Source organism: Balaenoptera musculus, chromosome 16, assembly GCF_009873245.2.
Source record: "Balaenoptera musculus isolate JJ_BM4_2016_0621 chromosome 16, mBalMus1.pri.v3, whole genome shotgun sequence".
NCBI classification, from domain to species: Eukaryota; Metazoa; Chordata; class Mammalia; order Artiodactyla; family Balaenopteridae; genus Balaenoptera; species Balaenoptera musculus.
Window position 1 is genome coordinate 31,317,480 of NC_045800.1, and position 16,651 is coordinate 31,334,130.

Below are 16,651 nucleotides of genomic sequence, written 5' to 3' on the forward strand. Positions count from 1 at the left end.
AAGTTACTACAATCACTGACAATGGTTCCTTAAATGTTTTAATAAACATTTTTAGCCATATACTGCTTTTTTCAATCTCTCTACCCACTGGGTTTTCTTATCAATATTTCTTTCTATTTAAGATCCATTTTTTTCTTGCACAGCATACAATCCTCTGAATGACTGTATATAATTTAATGTTTTAATATGTTATTGTATCTTTTTAACCTCTGAAAGGTTGGATAATATATAATAAAGAAAGCTTCCAAAAAGGAAGCAAAATGAAGTAATTTATGAGATGTCTCTGTGTTTAACTAGATTAATAAATATTAAAGAGACTTGTAAAGAGTCAAAGATTTTAGGATAAAGACCATAAATTGCTACTTTTGAGCTTTAAATGCCTGCAGCATATTTTGCCTCTTTATTGAATAACTAATATAATCAAGAAACAATTCATGTTTACGAATTGATGACATCTCTGCCATCTGAATTTCTATGTCTTCTGAAAGTTTCTTGAACACATTTCATTCTTTCATTTACTTAAAACACAATATCTATAAACCTAGCCATGCTTAGGGGAACATGCACAATTGAGTCAAATAAAAACAACAAATCAGGTCAAAGTTAAAACTACAGAAAAAACATGTGAATGCTACATCATAGCCACCTGTTATGTTTTTAAAATGCAAACCTAACTTTTAGGAAAGTGTCAAATTTTCTGAGACAACTGACAAAGCAAGCTGAAAAGAAATGATTATGACAGCTGTAGAAAGTTTACTGTTCTTAAACTGGAATTTATTATAGTGTCCATACCACAAAAGCCTACTTTTATTTGCATCTAATGTTTCTACCTAGCTATATATTACCTGTTCATACTCCATTATTTAAAACATACAATTTGCAATACTTAGAAACAAAGGACTAAATCCAAATACCTGAATTATTTATTAAAAACAAAATATTCTCCGCAGATTAAACTGCCTGTTATATCTCTGGATACTGAACATTTTTGGTATTAATTTGAAGACTACTAATGCCCATCTTTGAGACATTTCCAAGAGGATTAATAAAATATCTAAAAATAACAATATTAATACATAAAGGGGAAACTTCCAACTGCGAAGCAATAGTTCTTTTTCTGAGCATCATATGCCAGTAGACAGACAAATATACAAACTTAACTTTACATACAATTTCAGAGGATTCTCATCTCTCAAGACTGAGCCCAAGGTAAAAATTCCTCTCCAAAAGGGTATGTGCCCCAAATTAAATTTCTAAATAAGAAAATTTACAAGAATTTTAACCTAAGTTATACCTACATCACAAAGGGATGGGACTAGTAGAGAAGCAGGTTAGAATTCTCTTCATCAATCCGCTTGTGATTGACCTCATTAACTCCCCTCCCCCTAAGCAAAGAGTGGATGAAAAGTGGTTCATCCATGTAAATTAGGAAGAGGAGTTCCTCTTTTCAGATAATGCATTTTCCTGCAGCATTAGACCCATGACTCAGTAAACATCCTAAAGGAGAGGAGTAGCAGAGAAGCTGGAAAAATATTTTATTTAGTTAATAAGCTGAAAGAACTGATCTATCAGTCATTTATATGTTAAATGTGAGTCACTTTAATAAAATAATCAAATGTTCATAAAACTAACCTTTTGAACATAATTTTGGAATCAGGGTACTTTATGGAAATGATATGGTGAGCATGGAAGCCTTGGCTGGGAGCTTTAGGTGAGAGCGTACTAGAGGATATTAAAAGAGAAGTGAGAAGTACTAAAAGATTTAATTTTACCTGGGGATCTGATGGAAGAAGAAGAAAAAAAAGTGTCTCTGGAAACAAAAATCTTATGCATTCCTTAATTGCATATGTCACTTCACCTCATACTCACTCCCTTTTGAAAATATTGATCACATTAACCAAAAGCTCAGCTGGTCTCCAAGTGTAACCAACCCATTAGAATCTGCACTTATCAGACTTTTAACTAGTGTACAGGCAAAAATCACCCCTCAAAGTTCGGAAAGAAGAAGGGAATTTCCAAAGGAATGAGAGGTGTAAACTAGAACATGTGAAGAAATATTAAAGAAAGTGGAATCATTGAGTCTGCTGAAGATGAAATAAGGATATTCAGCATTATCAGAAGTTTGTAAAAAACTTCTTTAGAGCCTATCATAGTAACCTCCATCTTGGAACTAGAGGGATGGCATAACTAAGGAATACAAATTCATTTAGAAAGAATTTCTCTAATTTTAATAATTTAAATTTTTTTAGTAAAACAAGGCTGTATCAAGGAGAAAAAAAGTTTGCAAATCTAATTTTCAGATAAAATTTTATATATTTTTTTTCTCCAAATGAAATTTCAGTGAGGAATTACTAAAATTTTACACAGTTTGCTTTATGATTATCAGTGGCTAAAACAGTGACCTTTTTTTTTTTTTGGCCGCTCTGCGTGGCTTGCAGGATCTCAGTTCCCCGATCAGGGAATGAACCTGGGCCACGGCAGTGGAAGCCTGGATTCCTAACCATTAGGCCACCAGCGAACTCCCAACAGTGACTATTTATGTAAGAAAAATTGTCTAACAAAATATAGAACTACTGAGACCTTACAATTTTCACACTTTCATAACAATTTTAAGAATTATTTAACTAAATCTTACATGGCATCACTGCAGAGCAAAAAGGAGGGAGAGGGGTTGCCTCACCTTATTCCAAATTTAACTTGACCAAAGGAATATAGAGAATTATAAAGTATACTATCAATAAAGAAAAATGTTTTTAAAGGTAATTCTTTTTAAAAATGACATTGAAATTAAGGAGACTAAGATAAGACAAGCAGATGCTAAATGTCATTCTTCACTGGAACCAACCTTTTCTACAAAAGACTGCATTGAGGAACTCTTCTGCTTGTCTCTCGAATCGAATGAGTTTTGCTTGCTCTCGTTTAAGCAGAGCTTCTTGCCCAGCTCCCGAAGCTGGTTCATCCAGACCGACTAAGTGTCCCTGCAAAAATATTTGGTGAAATATTTGCACAAAAATCTTTCCCCATTCAATATCAAAAGCACAGATCCAAAATCAAAGACAAATGTTAGTAACAGATAAGACAAATCATTTTAATACAATTAAAATATTTTAAAACTTCAGGATAATATTTATCTCCACAAAAGTACAAAAAGCAAAATGAATATAAAACTATGCTTTGGGTGTTTTTATCCATGTTTTTTGATTATGAGTTTTGTTTAAATGTATAGGTTAACTCTAATTGAACTATAATTACTAAAGGGAAAATTTCTTTGAACATTCAAATACATCGGTTCTTATTACACTACAGCAACAGTTTATAGACAACCCAACTCAGATAAAAAGATATCTTAAACACCAAATCTCATTTGAGAATCATGTTTGCCCTCCTAGTATGAGGTATTTTCTCTAGACACAAAACAAACATTTCAAATGGGCCATTAGGAGGGAAAACTCAAAAATAACGTACCTGAATTCCTAATTCTGTCCCTAGAGTACTATTTTATAAATGGTAACTTTCAAATCTTTAGTGGGTTGTGAAATTAGTAGGTCAAAACTAGCACTAGAAGAAAAAACCTGAAAAATAGAGTGCACTGCATTATAAGAGTTAAACAGTTCAGTACCTTAAGGGTAAAAATTTCAGTATTATATATATATATAAAATATTTACATATATATATATATATATATATATATATATATATATATATATATATATATAGTGTTTGCAATATAAAAATGTGTGTCCTAATCACAAAGTTTCAAAATGCTGCACTAGACGATTTCCAGAATATGCTCTCAGACTGCAGGAGCACTGGACTAGGCTGACAAAGCTTTACACTTACTTCCACCCTTGTAGCTAATAAACAGGAAACTATGATGGTAGAATATAAGAGTAAGAAGAAAAAGTACATCTTTTAAGAGTTCAAGTGCATATAATTTTCTTCACTGCAATGTATCAACACATACATTTACTTATACCATGAAAAACTTAAAAGTGCTCTAAATAAGAAAATGGGACATACCTTGGCACAATGAAAAGGAAGTAAACAAGATACCAAAGGCATGTTACAATCCACAAATGATTTCCTCAAAAATTTTAAGTACACCCAATAATATCTGCAGTTGGTTTTCTATGATTTCCCCATCACCGGTCTGTGTCAACAGTGCAACCAAAATATGTATTTTGCAAAGACACATTCAGCATCAATTATATATTGTAAATAGTTCACTATGAAGAACTCTTGCACACTCGAATTAAAACAACGATCCCTTAACATTTCCATGTAAGACATATTAAGTTTGCCACATAATTAGTTTAAAATTTTTTAAACAAAATATTTTAAATGTTATGAATCATTACAAAAACCTCTATTATAGTTGTATTTGCCAACATTCTCTTCTATGGATTAAAGAAATTATTAAGAAAGTAACTTTTAAAAATGAATCACAAAAAATAATCTAATTTTGATACAGATTTAACATTTAAAATGTATCAGGAACAGGTATTAGAGAGTTCGATAAAATCCTCATTTGCATTATACTTTAATGCCATTTCACTGTTTATTGATTTTCAAAAATCAGACATTACATGGCACAACTATACTTAAGTCCTTAGCCCTACATTCAGTCAGTGTAGTCAGACTTTGAACAGAATATCTATACTTAAACTATGTTTAATGTAGCATTCAGGCTACTTTCTAACCTAAATCAACACAGGTCAACTAACCTAGCATTCAGTAAGGCAGTTGCTACATATTCTTTATTGAACCAAACACCAATTTTATCAACTTGTACTCTGAAATATACAGCTTACTTTTAGTTGGTTCCTAATAATTACAGTCACATCTATTCATTTTGTTTTTAAAGAGTTTTACTGAGATATAATACACACACCATACAATTCACCCATTTAAAGTAAAGTCGATGGTTTTTTAGTATAGTCACAGAAGTGTGGAACTATCACCATAATCTAACTTTAGAACATTTTTGTATCCCAAAAGGGAATCCTGCACCCAATAACAGTCACTCCCCATTCTCCCAACCTTGGTCAACCACTGTATTATTTTCTGTCTCTATAAGACTTAACTAATTCTGGAAATTTCACATAAATGGAATTATACGATACTTGGTTTTTTGGTGATTGAGTTCTTTTTCCTAGAATAATATTTGCAAGGTTCATCCAAGTTGTAGCATATATCAGTATTTACTTCCTTTTTACTGCCAAATAACATTCCATTGTAAGGATATACAACATTTTATTCATTCATCAGTTGATGAACTTTTTTGGGTTGTTCCTACTTTTTGTCTACTGTGATATGAATAACGCTGCTTTTAATATCTGTGTACAAGTTTTTGTGTGGATACGTATTTTCATTTCTCTTGGATATATACTTAGGAGTGGAATTTCTGGATCATATGGTAACTATGTTACCATTCTGAGGAAGTGTCAAACTATGTTCCAAAGTAGCTACACCACTTTATATTCCCAACAGCAATGAGGGATCCAATTTCTCTACATACTCATGAACATTTGTTATTTTTTTGATTACACCATCCTAATATACGAGAAGTGGTATCTCGTGATTTAGATTTGTATTTCCCTAATGACTACTGATGTTAAGCATCTTTTTGTGTGCTACTGGCCAAATATCTCCTTCAGAGAAATGTATACTCATACAGTTTGCCCAGTTTTTAATTGGGCTATATATCTTTTTATTGTTGAGCTGTAAGAATTCTTGATATATTCTGGATACAAGTCCATTATCAGACATAATTTGCAAATATTTTCTCCCGTCCATAAGCTTTCTTAACACTTCACTGATGCTACTGTTTAGAAGTACAAAAGGTTTTAATTTTAATGAATTCCAATTTGTCTATTTTTTCTTTGTCATTTGTGCTTTTGGTATTGTATCTAAAAAACTAGTGGTTAACCCATGGTCGTGAAGATTTACTCCTATGTTTTCTTCTAAAAATTTTATCGTTTTAGGACTTACTTTTGGATCTATAATCCATTTCAACTAAATTTTTCTGTATGGTATAAGAAGGGGTCCAACTTCCTTTGTGAAAAATCACTGGCCATAAATTTTACTTCTGGATCTCAATTCTATACCATTGATCTCAACACATCTGTCCTTATGCCAGTAACACACTATGTTGATCATTATAGTTTTGTAGTAAGTTTTGAAATTGGGAAGTGTGAGTCCTGTCAATGTATTCTTTTATAAGACTGTTTTGGCTATTCAGGGTCCCCTGAATTTTCATATGAATTTTAGGATCAACTTGTCAATTTCTGCAAAGAAACCGGCTAGGGTCTTGACAGGGAACGCACAGATCATCTGGGAGAAAATGCTGTCTTCATAACATTTAGACTTCCAATCCATGAACACGGGATGCCTTTCCTTTAATTTAGATCTTCTTTAATTTCTTTCAACAGTGTTTTGTCATTTACAGTATATGAGTCTTCCACTTTTTGTTACATTTATTCCTAATATTTTATTTTTTAAAGCTACTGTAAATGGAATTTTCTTAATTTCTTGTTTAGATTGTTCATTGCTAATGTATAGAAATACAACTATTTTTTTTAAATGTTGTATTCTGCTACTCTACTGAACTTGCTTATTAATCTAATAGTGTTTTGTAGATTCCTTAGGATTTTCTATATACAGTATCATGTCATCTGCAAATACAGATACTTTTACTTTCTTTTACAATCTGGATTTTTTTTTGGTTTCTGGTTTCTTTTTATTGCTTAACTTCCAAAGATAGAACCTCTTGTAAAACGCCGAACAGAGAAATGGTGAGAGTAGACGTCCTTGTCCTGTTCCTGATTTTAGGGGGAAACTGTTCAGTCTTTTATTATTAAGTACGATGTTAGCTGTGTATTTTCGTAGGTCAGGTAGAAGAAGTTCCCTGCTATCCTAGTTTGTTGGGCATTTTCATGATGAAAAGGTGTTGGATTTGGCCAAGTGCTTTTTGGGGAGGCAACTATTGAGATGATCATGTGATTCCTGCCACTTATTCTATTAATACATTGTATTACATTAATTGATTTTGGGGTGTTGAACCAACCTCGCATTCCTGAGATAAATCTCACTTAATAATGGTGTATAATAGCTTTTATATGTTGCTGGATTTGGTTTGCTAATATTGCGTTAAGGATTTTTGGTGGTGATACTGGTGTGTAGTTCTACAGACTATTGATATTGGTCTGTAGTTTTGTTTTTTTGTGTCTTTGCCTGGTTTTGATTTTCAAATAATACTGGTTTTACAGAATGAGGAAATCTTCCGTCTTTATCTTAGACAAGTTTGTGAAGAACTGGTATTAATTCTTTTAAAAATATCTGGTAGAAATCACCAGTGAAGACATCTAGCCATAGGCTTTTCTTTTTTGAAAGTTTTAAAATGGCTAATTCAATCTCTACTTGTTCTAGGTCGTATTAATTTCCTAGGGCTACTATATTATCACAAACTGTACTCTCTCAAAGCTCTGGAGTCTAGAAGTCTAGGCTCCTTCTGAAGGCTCTAGGAAAGAGTCCTTCCTTGCCTCTTCCTAGCTTCTGCTGGTTTCCAGCAGTCCTTGGTGTTTTCTGGCTTGTGACAGCATAACTCCAATTTTTTCCTCCATCTTTACATGCCCTTCTTCCCTGTGTGTGTGTTTGTGTTTCCAACTCTCTCTCCTTATAAGGATACCAGTTATTGGATTTAGGGCCCACTTGAATCTGGTATAACTCCATCTTGACTTCATTACATCTGAAAAGACCCCAGTTCCAAGTAAGGTCATGTTCACAGATACCAGGGGTTAGAACTTCAACATTATCTTTTTGGGGGGACACAATTCAACCTGCAACATATGTCTGATCAGATTTTCTATTTCTCCTCAAGTCAGTTTCGGTAGTTTGTGTCTTTCTAGGCATTTACACTGATTTCATCTAAATTATCTAATATTTTGGCATACATATTATCAACAGTATTCCCCTTATAATCCTTTTTATTGTCGTAAGGTTAGTAGTGGTCTCTCCTATATTGCTTGTAATTTAGTAATTTGAATCTTCTCTCTTTTTATCTTGCTCAGCACTAAAGATCTATCAATTTTATTGATCTTTTCATAGAACCAACTTTTGGTTTGATGATATTCTTTATTTTAGTATTTCATTTATTTCTGCTCTACTCATGTCCTTATTTCTGCTTATTTATGATTTAGTTTGCTCTTCTTTTTCTAGACCCAAGGTGGACAGTTAGGGTATTGATTTGAGATCTTTTTCATTTAATGTAGGCATTTGTAGCTATAAATTACCTTTTAAGCACTGCTAGCTATATCTCATAACTTTTGGTATGTTTTGGTTTTGTTTTTATCCATCTCAAACTATTTTCTAATTTCCTTTGTGATTTCTTCTTTGATCTATTGGTTATTTAGAAATGCTTTGTTTGATTTCCACATATTTGTGAATTCCTCACATTTCCTCTGTAACTGATTTCTAATTTCATTCCACTGTGATTGGAAAACATACTGTGTATAATTGCAATTCTTTAAAATTTATTTTTTTATGCCCCAGCATATGGTCTCTCCTGGAGAGTGTTTCATGTGCACTTGAGAAGAATGAATATTTTGCTCTTGTTGCGTGGAGTGTTCTATAGATGTCATCTGCTAAGTTTAGTTGATTCAGAGTGTTGTTCAATTCTTCCATCTTCGTTGATCTTCTGCCTAGACGCTCTATCCATTACTGAAAGTCGGCTATTGATGTATCCAACTATTATTGTTGAATTGTCTATTTCCCCCTTCAATTCTGTAGCATTTTGCTTCATGCATTTTGGGGCTCTGTTGTTAGAAGACAATACATTTATAGTTATAGACTGACCCTTTTCTCATTAGAAAATGTCCCTCTTTATCTCTAGTTCCCCAGCAGTGTGCAGCCTCTGACTGCACTTCTCAGAGGATGCTATCTTGAGCATGCACAGTCTCTCTGTCCACCAGGAATAACTATGAATTTAGCTCTTTGGCAGTTTTTTTTTTCTTGGGTCTCTCCTTTATAAGCTTCTGGTTGATCTGCCTATAGCGGTGTCACAAACCCAGCTGTTAGTCTCTACTAACTGTTCTACTGTTTTTGCCACACCCTGGGGCATAAATTGCATTCAGTCTGATCCAATAAAGGTGGAGCCTCGTTGCAGGGGCAGTGTGTTGCCAGCATTTGAGGCTTGCTCCAACCCCAGGAGGGCACTTCCTCTTTTTCCTGATTCTCTCTTTTAAACTTCTAACTTGTCTGCTATTTCACTTGTTGCTATTAGTATCATGGAGCTACCAGCCTCCTTTTAACTGTTCACCACAAAGATCTTCATAATTTTCAACATCTTTTCGCAAGCTCTGCTCCAAATAAAGTCAGTCTCCTTGGGAGAGCTACAGAGTTATCTGTTTTTAAGGCCTGCCTCTCCCTTAGGAAGAACCTTTGTGCCACTCTGCACAGGAACTGGGGGCTGCGACAGTGACCCAGTTCTCTCAGAGTGACATCTGTGCTCTATGAGTGGTGGTGCCAGATGACTTGCCCCTCCTGGATGGAACTTCTGCCTTATGAATGAGGCCTGGCCCAGCAACTGGGGCCTACTATTCTCAGCCTGCTGTGCCTAGAGTAGACTTCCACTCACAGTAAAGGCTGAGTGAGGGAAGGGGGCCCTACAGGCCTTTTGACCTCGCCTGCCTGCATGAAGGCTTCTGCAACAAGAATCTAGAATGTATAAAAGAGGCCCACAGTCTGCCCCTCCTGTTCAGAGTAGAGAGTCCCTCAAAGTGAGCTCAGGGAAGTGGGTGGGAGTGGGTCATGGGTCAAATGTCACTGACTCTTGTTCTTACTGAGATTTACTAGATTTTTTTTTTTTTTTTGAACAAATGGTTCTCCATTTACTGTATGCCCTTAAGATAATTATTCCCCGAGTTTAAATAATTATTTTAAAATAATTTCACCAGTTAAATAGTTGTTTTGATTGAAATAATCCTAACCAAATAATAACCAAAGATGAAAAATATACCACAAAATCATATACTCTTTTCAAGTGCACCAAGTTAAAAATTTATAGCAATGGTGCATAAACAAAATGCAGCTCATCCTCCCTCACTGTACTTAAGAACACCAAAATTAATCAACAAGAACAAAAAAGTTCCTATGACACAGAGCTAAAAAAGCTAATACAATAGTCAGGAGATAGGAAGTTAAAACAATTCATGTCATTTCCCCTCCCTCATACATGAATTCTAAAAGGAATCATTATGTATGGTGTGGCAAAAAACAACAAAATGATGTGACATACTCTTCTGTAAATAAAAAACCACTGTTCTTTGCATTTATTATCCCTATTTATTAAACAAGTTCTTGGCCCAGAACTAAATAGGAATAAAGCTTGAGATCAGAACTGGAATTTATATCACTGACGAGTTGCTTCCTTCACGATTCAGGAATTGGTCTACCTAGAATGGTTGGTTCATAGCCAGAGGTGATTCCGTCATATCAGAATCTACTGTGGGCTTCTTAAAAGCATACATGCCTAGAACATACTCCCAGAGCTTTTGATTCTGTACCTCTGGGGTAGGGAGTAGTCATTATGTTTTTTAAATGCTCTCTCCTTAATAAGGAACTGAAAAAAGCATCATCGGTATCATACTTTAAAAAATTATTACATATTTATAAAAAGTCTTTGTATTTGGGAAGGCAAACCCCACTTGTTATTTATATTTTCCAAAATGTCCTGGTTATTCTAGCTTTATTCTTTCAGACTGCATTTAAAATCACTCAGTCAATTCTGTTCCCACCACCACCAGCTCTCCAAAGAAGACGTGTTTTGATCTGAATAGGATTATATTTAGAAAGTAATTCAGGAAGAAGTAACATCCTTAAAAATATTCAGTCTTCTCTTTTAGTAACTGCTTTACATTTATCTTAAAATTTAATGAATCTCAAAATTCTGTTGTTTATTCATATAGTTCCCGCATATTTATTATTTTACATTTTTACTGTCATGAAAAGAATGTTTATTTTCTAACTGCTAGAGCTGGCAAAATGAAGAATGTGTGCATATGTGCGTGTAAAACTTAAAACTTAATTCTGTATACGGCTTTCAGGGGAAAGTGTAGGCCGTCTGTCTCCAGTTGCTATGTTCTCTGGTAGCCTCACCAGTTTATGTCAATTTTCCAACATCCTTTTAAGGGAGCTGTGAGAGTGGTAAGGAGAGGTAGAGGAAAAGGGAGCTGCAGCAAGCCGTCAACACTTTGTGGTCTAATGACTCATCACCCAAAGCCGAAAAAGATATACTGAATGGGCTGACATCTTCTTCAACCAGAAAAGACCTCCAATTCTTTATTAAGCTTTTGGTTATCTCAAACTACATAATCCATATAATATATTCTTTTATCTTTTACTACTTTTGGGGGAATGGCAAAGAAACAAACATCCAAAAGATGTTTCCAAATAAGTTTACAACTTTTCTCAACAACTTAAAGTACTATCTCTCTGTACTACTAGAAATGCTGAAGAAAATTCTTCAGGCTGAAGGGAAATGACACTACAAAGCTAAGAGAAATTAGAGATGATGTGAATAAAGAGGAGATAAACCATGATCATAAACGGAAGGCTTGATACTGTTAATGTGACAATTCTCTCCAAACTGATCTACAGATTCAGTGCAATCCTAATCAAAATTCTAAAGGGCTTTTTTTTTTAAAGAATAAGTTAATTTTAAAATTTATATAAAAGGTCAAGGATCTAGATTAGCAAAGCAAGTTTGAAAAAGAAAGCAAAGTTAGGGGATTCATACTATTTGATTTCAAGATATAAAGATATAGCAATCAAGACACTGTGGTATTTATGTTAAGGATAGACATACAGTTTAATGGCACAGGACAGAGTTCAGAAATACACCTACATGTATATGATCAACTGACTTAAAGATGCCAAAGTAATTCAATTTGGAGGGGGAGAGGAGCTCTTTTCAACAAATGGTGCTAGAACTGGATTATCTTACAGAATATAATAAGCCTCAACACTTAACTCACACACCATATACAAAAATTAACTAGAAATGGATCATAAATCAAAATATAAGAGTTAACATTACTAAACTTCTAGAAGAAAATATGAAATTTTCCTGTGTTTGATACTGGATTAGGCAAAAATTTCTTAACAGGACAAAAACCCATGAATTTTAAGAGAAAAAACTGACAAGCGGTTTTATACAGAATGTAAGTTTTTTTAAAACAGCTAAAGATTTATACAATGTTTCACATGGGTATGTATAGAGAAAGATGTGCAACATCACTAGTCATCAGGGAAATGAAAATTAAAATCACAATGAGATACTACTACAGACCAACCAGAATGGCTAAAGTTTAAAAGACCAACAATATCAAATGTTGTCAAAATTTGGAATGTTGGAACTCCCAATACATTGCTGATAGAAATGCAAAATGTTTCAGTCACTTTGGTGAAACGTATGATAGTATTTCATAGGGTTAAATATGCAATTACAATACTACCTAGTAATTCCAATTCTAGGTATTTATCCCAGAGAAACGAAAATATATGCCCAAAGGCTATGTGAATAAGCCTAACAGTCAACATTTGGAAACAATTCAAAGTCTATTAAAAAAATGAATGGATAAACAAACAGTGGCATATCCATGCTACAGAGACCTACTCAGCAACAAAAAGAAACAAAATATCATATACAAAATCAGGAATGAATATTTAAAAATTATGCTAAGTGGAAGAAGTCAAAAACAAAAGACTACATATCTATAATTCCTATTATATAAAATTCTAGAAAAGGTAAAACTACAGTGATTGCCTGGGTCTGTAGGTCCAATAAAAGGATTGACTACAAAGGGTCATGAGAAAACGTTTTAAGGTGAGGAAATTGTCCTGCACCTTGACTGTGCTGGCAGTTATCAACTGTATACAATTACCAAAATCCATTAATCTGTACTCTAAAATGGATTTATTTTATTGTGTATAAATATTACCTCAATAAAAATCATTAAAAATAGGTTTAGGGTATTAAAGATGCTAGATACTGAATGTATCACTGAATTGTGACTCCTGAACTAACCATTTGAAATCAAAGAAATGATTTTTACTTACATTTTCAGAGTCACAAAGAAATGTGACACATTTTCAGAAACTCATGTGAATATCTTTCTCCTCAAGCAAGCATACTTTTAGGTTAAAAAACAGTATCTTTTACTTGCCATCGACTTCTTTGCATAGTATTCTGAATAGATATGTCAGTGGCCATGAATTGCTGGCATTTTGATATTTTTTTGCTTTATCCTTAGATATAAATGAAGATAAGGAGGCTGATTATCGCCCAACATCTGGTCTTTGTTAATGAAGCTGTATGTAGATTGGACAAAAAAGTAGGTGTACACGTTAACAGTTCCTCACCAAAGGAACCAGATTCCCCCTACGAAAATGGAATCCAGTACTGGAACACAGAAAAGACCCAAAATGAACCCAAAATATCCTGTACCAGAAAGTAAGAAAGGGTTCAAAAAATGATGGGGACATGTCAAAAATGACAGAGGTTAACTTGAAGGGGTTCCCACTAACCAGATCTGGGACACTAGATGATAACCTATTGAATAGAATAAGAATCCTGACTCCAAACAAATAGAGGGAAAGAGAAAGCTCTTCCTCACAGTGTAAAGCCAACTAAACAATGTGAAAGAAATAACGGAGTTATTAAGATCGCTATTTTCAAATAATTGGAAAAATAACTTATTCCAGCAAGAAACTACCATCAATACTAAAATTGAAATGATGAAAGTTTGATGAGGAAAAAAATACATGTCTCAACGTATCTGTGTACAAATTACTTATTAATCACAAGGGGAAAAACAGTAACATTTCAGTGGACAAACCCAGTGGACATCAACCTTGCCAAGGTTAACATCACCTACTAAACTGACAAGAATACATCACTTACTTAATATTCTTGCTAAAAGATCATGACCTGAATTTAATCATGAACAAACAGTCAGAAAACCTAAATTGAGAGACATTCTACAAAATGAATGACCTGCACTCTTCAAAAATGTAAATGTCACTAAGAAATAAAAGGCTGAGGAACCATTCTAGTTCAAAGGAGACTAAAGAGTAGTGAAAATCAAATTCAATGAGTGATCTTAAATTGGATTTTTGGATTAAAGGAGTGGGTAAAAAACTATTAAAGTCATTGGGACAACTGGTAAAATTTAAACGAGATTCATAGATTAGACATATATCAAAGTAACTTTCCTGATTTTTGGTAACTGTCCTGTGTAGTTAAGTAAGTGGATATCCTTATTCTTAGGAAACAGAGAAATAAACAGGAAAATATTTAGGAGTAAAGAGGTATGAGGGGTATGATGTCCATAACTTATTCTCACGTGGTTCAGGCAAATGTGTGTGTGTGTTACATGTAGTTATCTATGACAGAGAAAGAATGAGAATGAATTAACAAGGCAAATGTGGCAAAATGTTAAATGGTGACTGGCACATGAAAATTTCTGTGCTATTCTTTTAACTTTTTTATAAATGTGAAATTACTTGAAAGTTAAAAGTTTAAAAAAGTAGGGTGGGCAAATGCTGAATCTTACTTTTCTTCTACAAACCAAATCTCCCTTGTTCCTCTCCCACCCTCTTCTCTATAATCCTAGCTGTTCTGCCATTAAATTATATTTGCTTGTGTTGTTGCTCTGATACACAGTTAGAGGAAGAATAACAAAGAGAATAGTAAGTAGGATATGGAAGTTAGTAACTTTCAGCATTCTCTTAATCTCAACAACCTGATGAAGATATTCAAAACAGAATAAAACATTTTCTGTCAAGGGCCAGATAGTAAATATTTTAGGCTTTGCAGGCCACATACAGTAACATCTCTTTTTTCCCCCTCCAAAACCACCTCTTTAAGCTTGCAGGCATTACAAAAACAGACTGTGGGCTGGATTTGGAAATAGGTCATAGTTTTCTGACCCCTGATATAATTATTAAATTTCTCTAAGAACTATACAAAAGTAGCTCTACTGATCCCTGAAAATAGCAAGGACATTACTGAATAAATGAAGCAACAAAATTATATCAGCATGGTAGTTAGTTCTCAGGGCAATAAACAGTTAATAAAGTTAAACTTTAAACAAAAAATAAAGATTAACATTTCTTAAAGTTTCTTTTGTAACTCTAAAGTTTATCACCTTTGAGTTTGGGTTGGGGGGGATAAGAATGGGGAAGGTCACTTACATAGCTGCAGATTTTCTTTTTAAGAGATAACACCTCAGGAAAGGAAATAAAAGAAAAAATAAGTTTCACTTGGGAAAGGTAAGATGGTCTAGATTTAAGGAGTGTGATACAAAACTGAAGGGGTGACATTTTAGAGCTGTTCCTGTCTAAATTCAAGACCATGCCCACGCTGTACTGGGATTCTCCAAATTTAAATGGTATTTTTAAAAAATTCACACCATATAGTATAGAAAATCTGGGAATTAGAAGAAGCATATGTACGCATGCAGGTTTTGTAATAATTATGTTAGAAAGGCCTATGTGAGTAGAACATGGGCCTATAGCTATAGTCATGTCCGCTACCCATGGCTTACTGACATTTCAAGCAATGAGCTAAAAAGAGCCGACAAGATGCAACTCATTGATTTAAATACCACTCTCCTATGTCTTATTATTTTAAATGCCAGCAAGTCTTAGGGAAAATGGCTCCACCATGTTAAATGCTTATACTCTTTAAGGTCAGTTACCTAAAAAGAAACCTTCTTACTTCGTGTATATCATTACTTTCTACATTAACCAAGTATGAATTGTTGTGCTTAATACAATGTTTACTGTATGTCAATGTTACCTTCAATACTGTTAAGCAGACCAACAGGTTAAAGAATAGGAAAACAACAAAGTTTGAAGCCTGAATACATATCAAGAGTTTATAAAGTATTAAAAATGTACAACAAACTTACCACGTATGACTCTTACCAGTACATCTAATTGTTATTACTGTACTTGGAAATTAAGCCTAAAGTGCAAGTACCAAATGATTATTATTACCATTATACTTAATTTACCAGTATCTATAATCAGCACTTGCTGTTATAGTTTTCCTTCCATTACACATGTATAGTTTTTAAAACATTAAAAGACAAATGCAAGCTGCCCCAGTCAATAACAAGTGTTTCTTATATCCTTCCACTAGTTGGAAATTAAAAGTTTATACTATTCCAATTATCATCCACAACCCAATTTCAATCAGAAGACTTCCTGAATTTCTAATCTGCTCTCAGTAATGACTGTGGGTTTCCTTAGGTGCCCAAGACCACTATAAACACAAGGATATCCAACTTCACATTGGAGGTAACAGTATTACAAAGCCTAACTGAGGGTAATCCTGCCTTTTTCTAAACTCCTATAGCACTTTATATAGGCTGCTCTCACAGAACTAGTTTTATATAACCTGTATTGTATTTATTTATATATAAATATTTCTTACCTCCTCCACTAGACTACAGATTTCTTGAAAATAGCATCTGTGGCTAAAACTTTTAATTATTCATAGTACCTTTATTTCAACCACAGTGGCTGGTGCCTTTTGACAAAATAAGTGTGAAATAGACAGTTGTTCATTTTAAATTCAGAAATAAG

General features: G+C 33.7%; 1 protein-coding gene across 10 annotated transcripts in view; it reads right to left on the reverse strand.

The window, feature by feature from the left end:
- Positions 1-16,651, reverse strand: part of LCOR (ligand dependent nuclear receptor corepressor) — a 128,669-nt gene that overhangs the window by 39,567 nt on the left and 72,451 nt on the right. For 8 of the 10 annotated variants that reach the window (XM_036828048.1, XM_036828051.1, XM_036828052.1 and 5 more), the window contains one exon: positions 2,846-2,978. The exons of the other annotated variants lie outside the window; for them this stretch is intronic. In XM_036828048.1, coding sequence (XP_036683943.1) covers positions 2,846-2,978 — 133 coding nt within the window. The remainder of the gene's footprint in view (positions 1-2,845; positions 2,979-16,651) is intronic. 10 annotated transcript variants of the gene reach the window in all.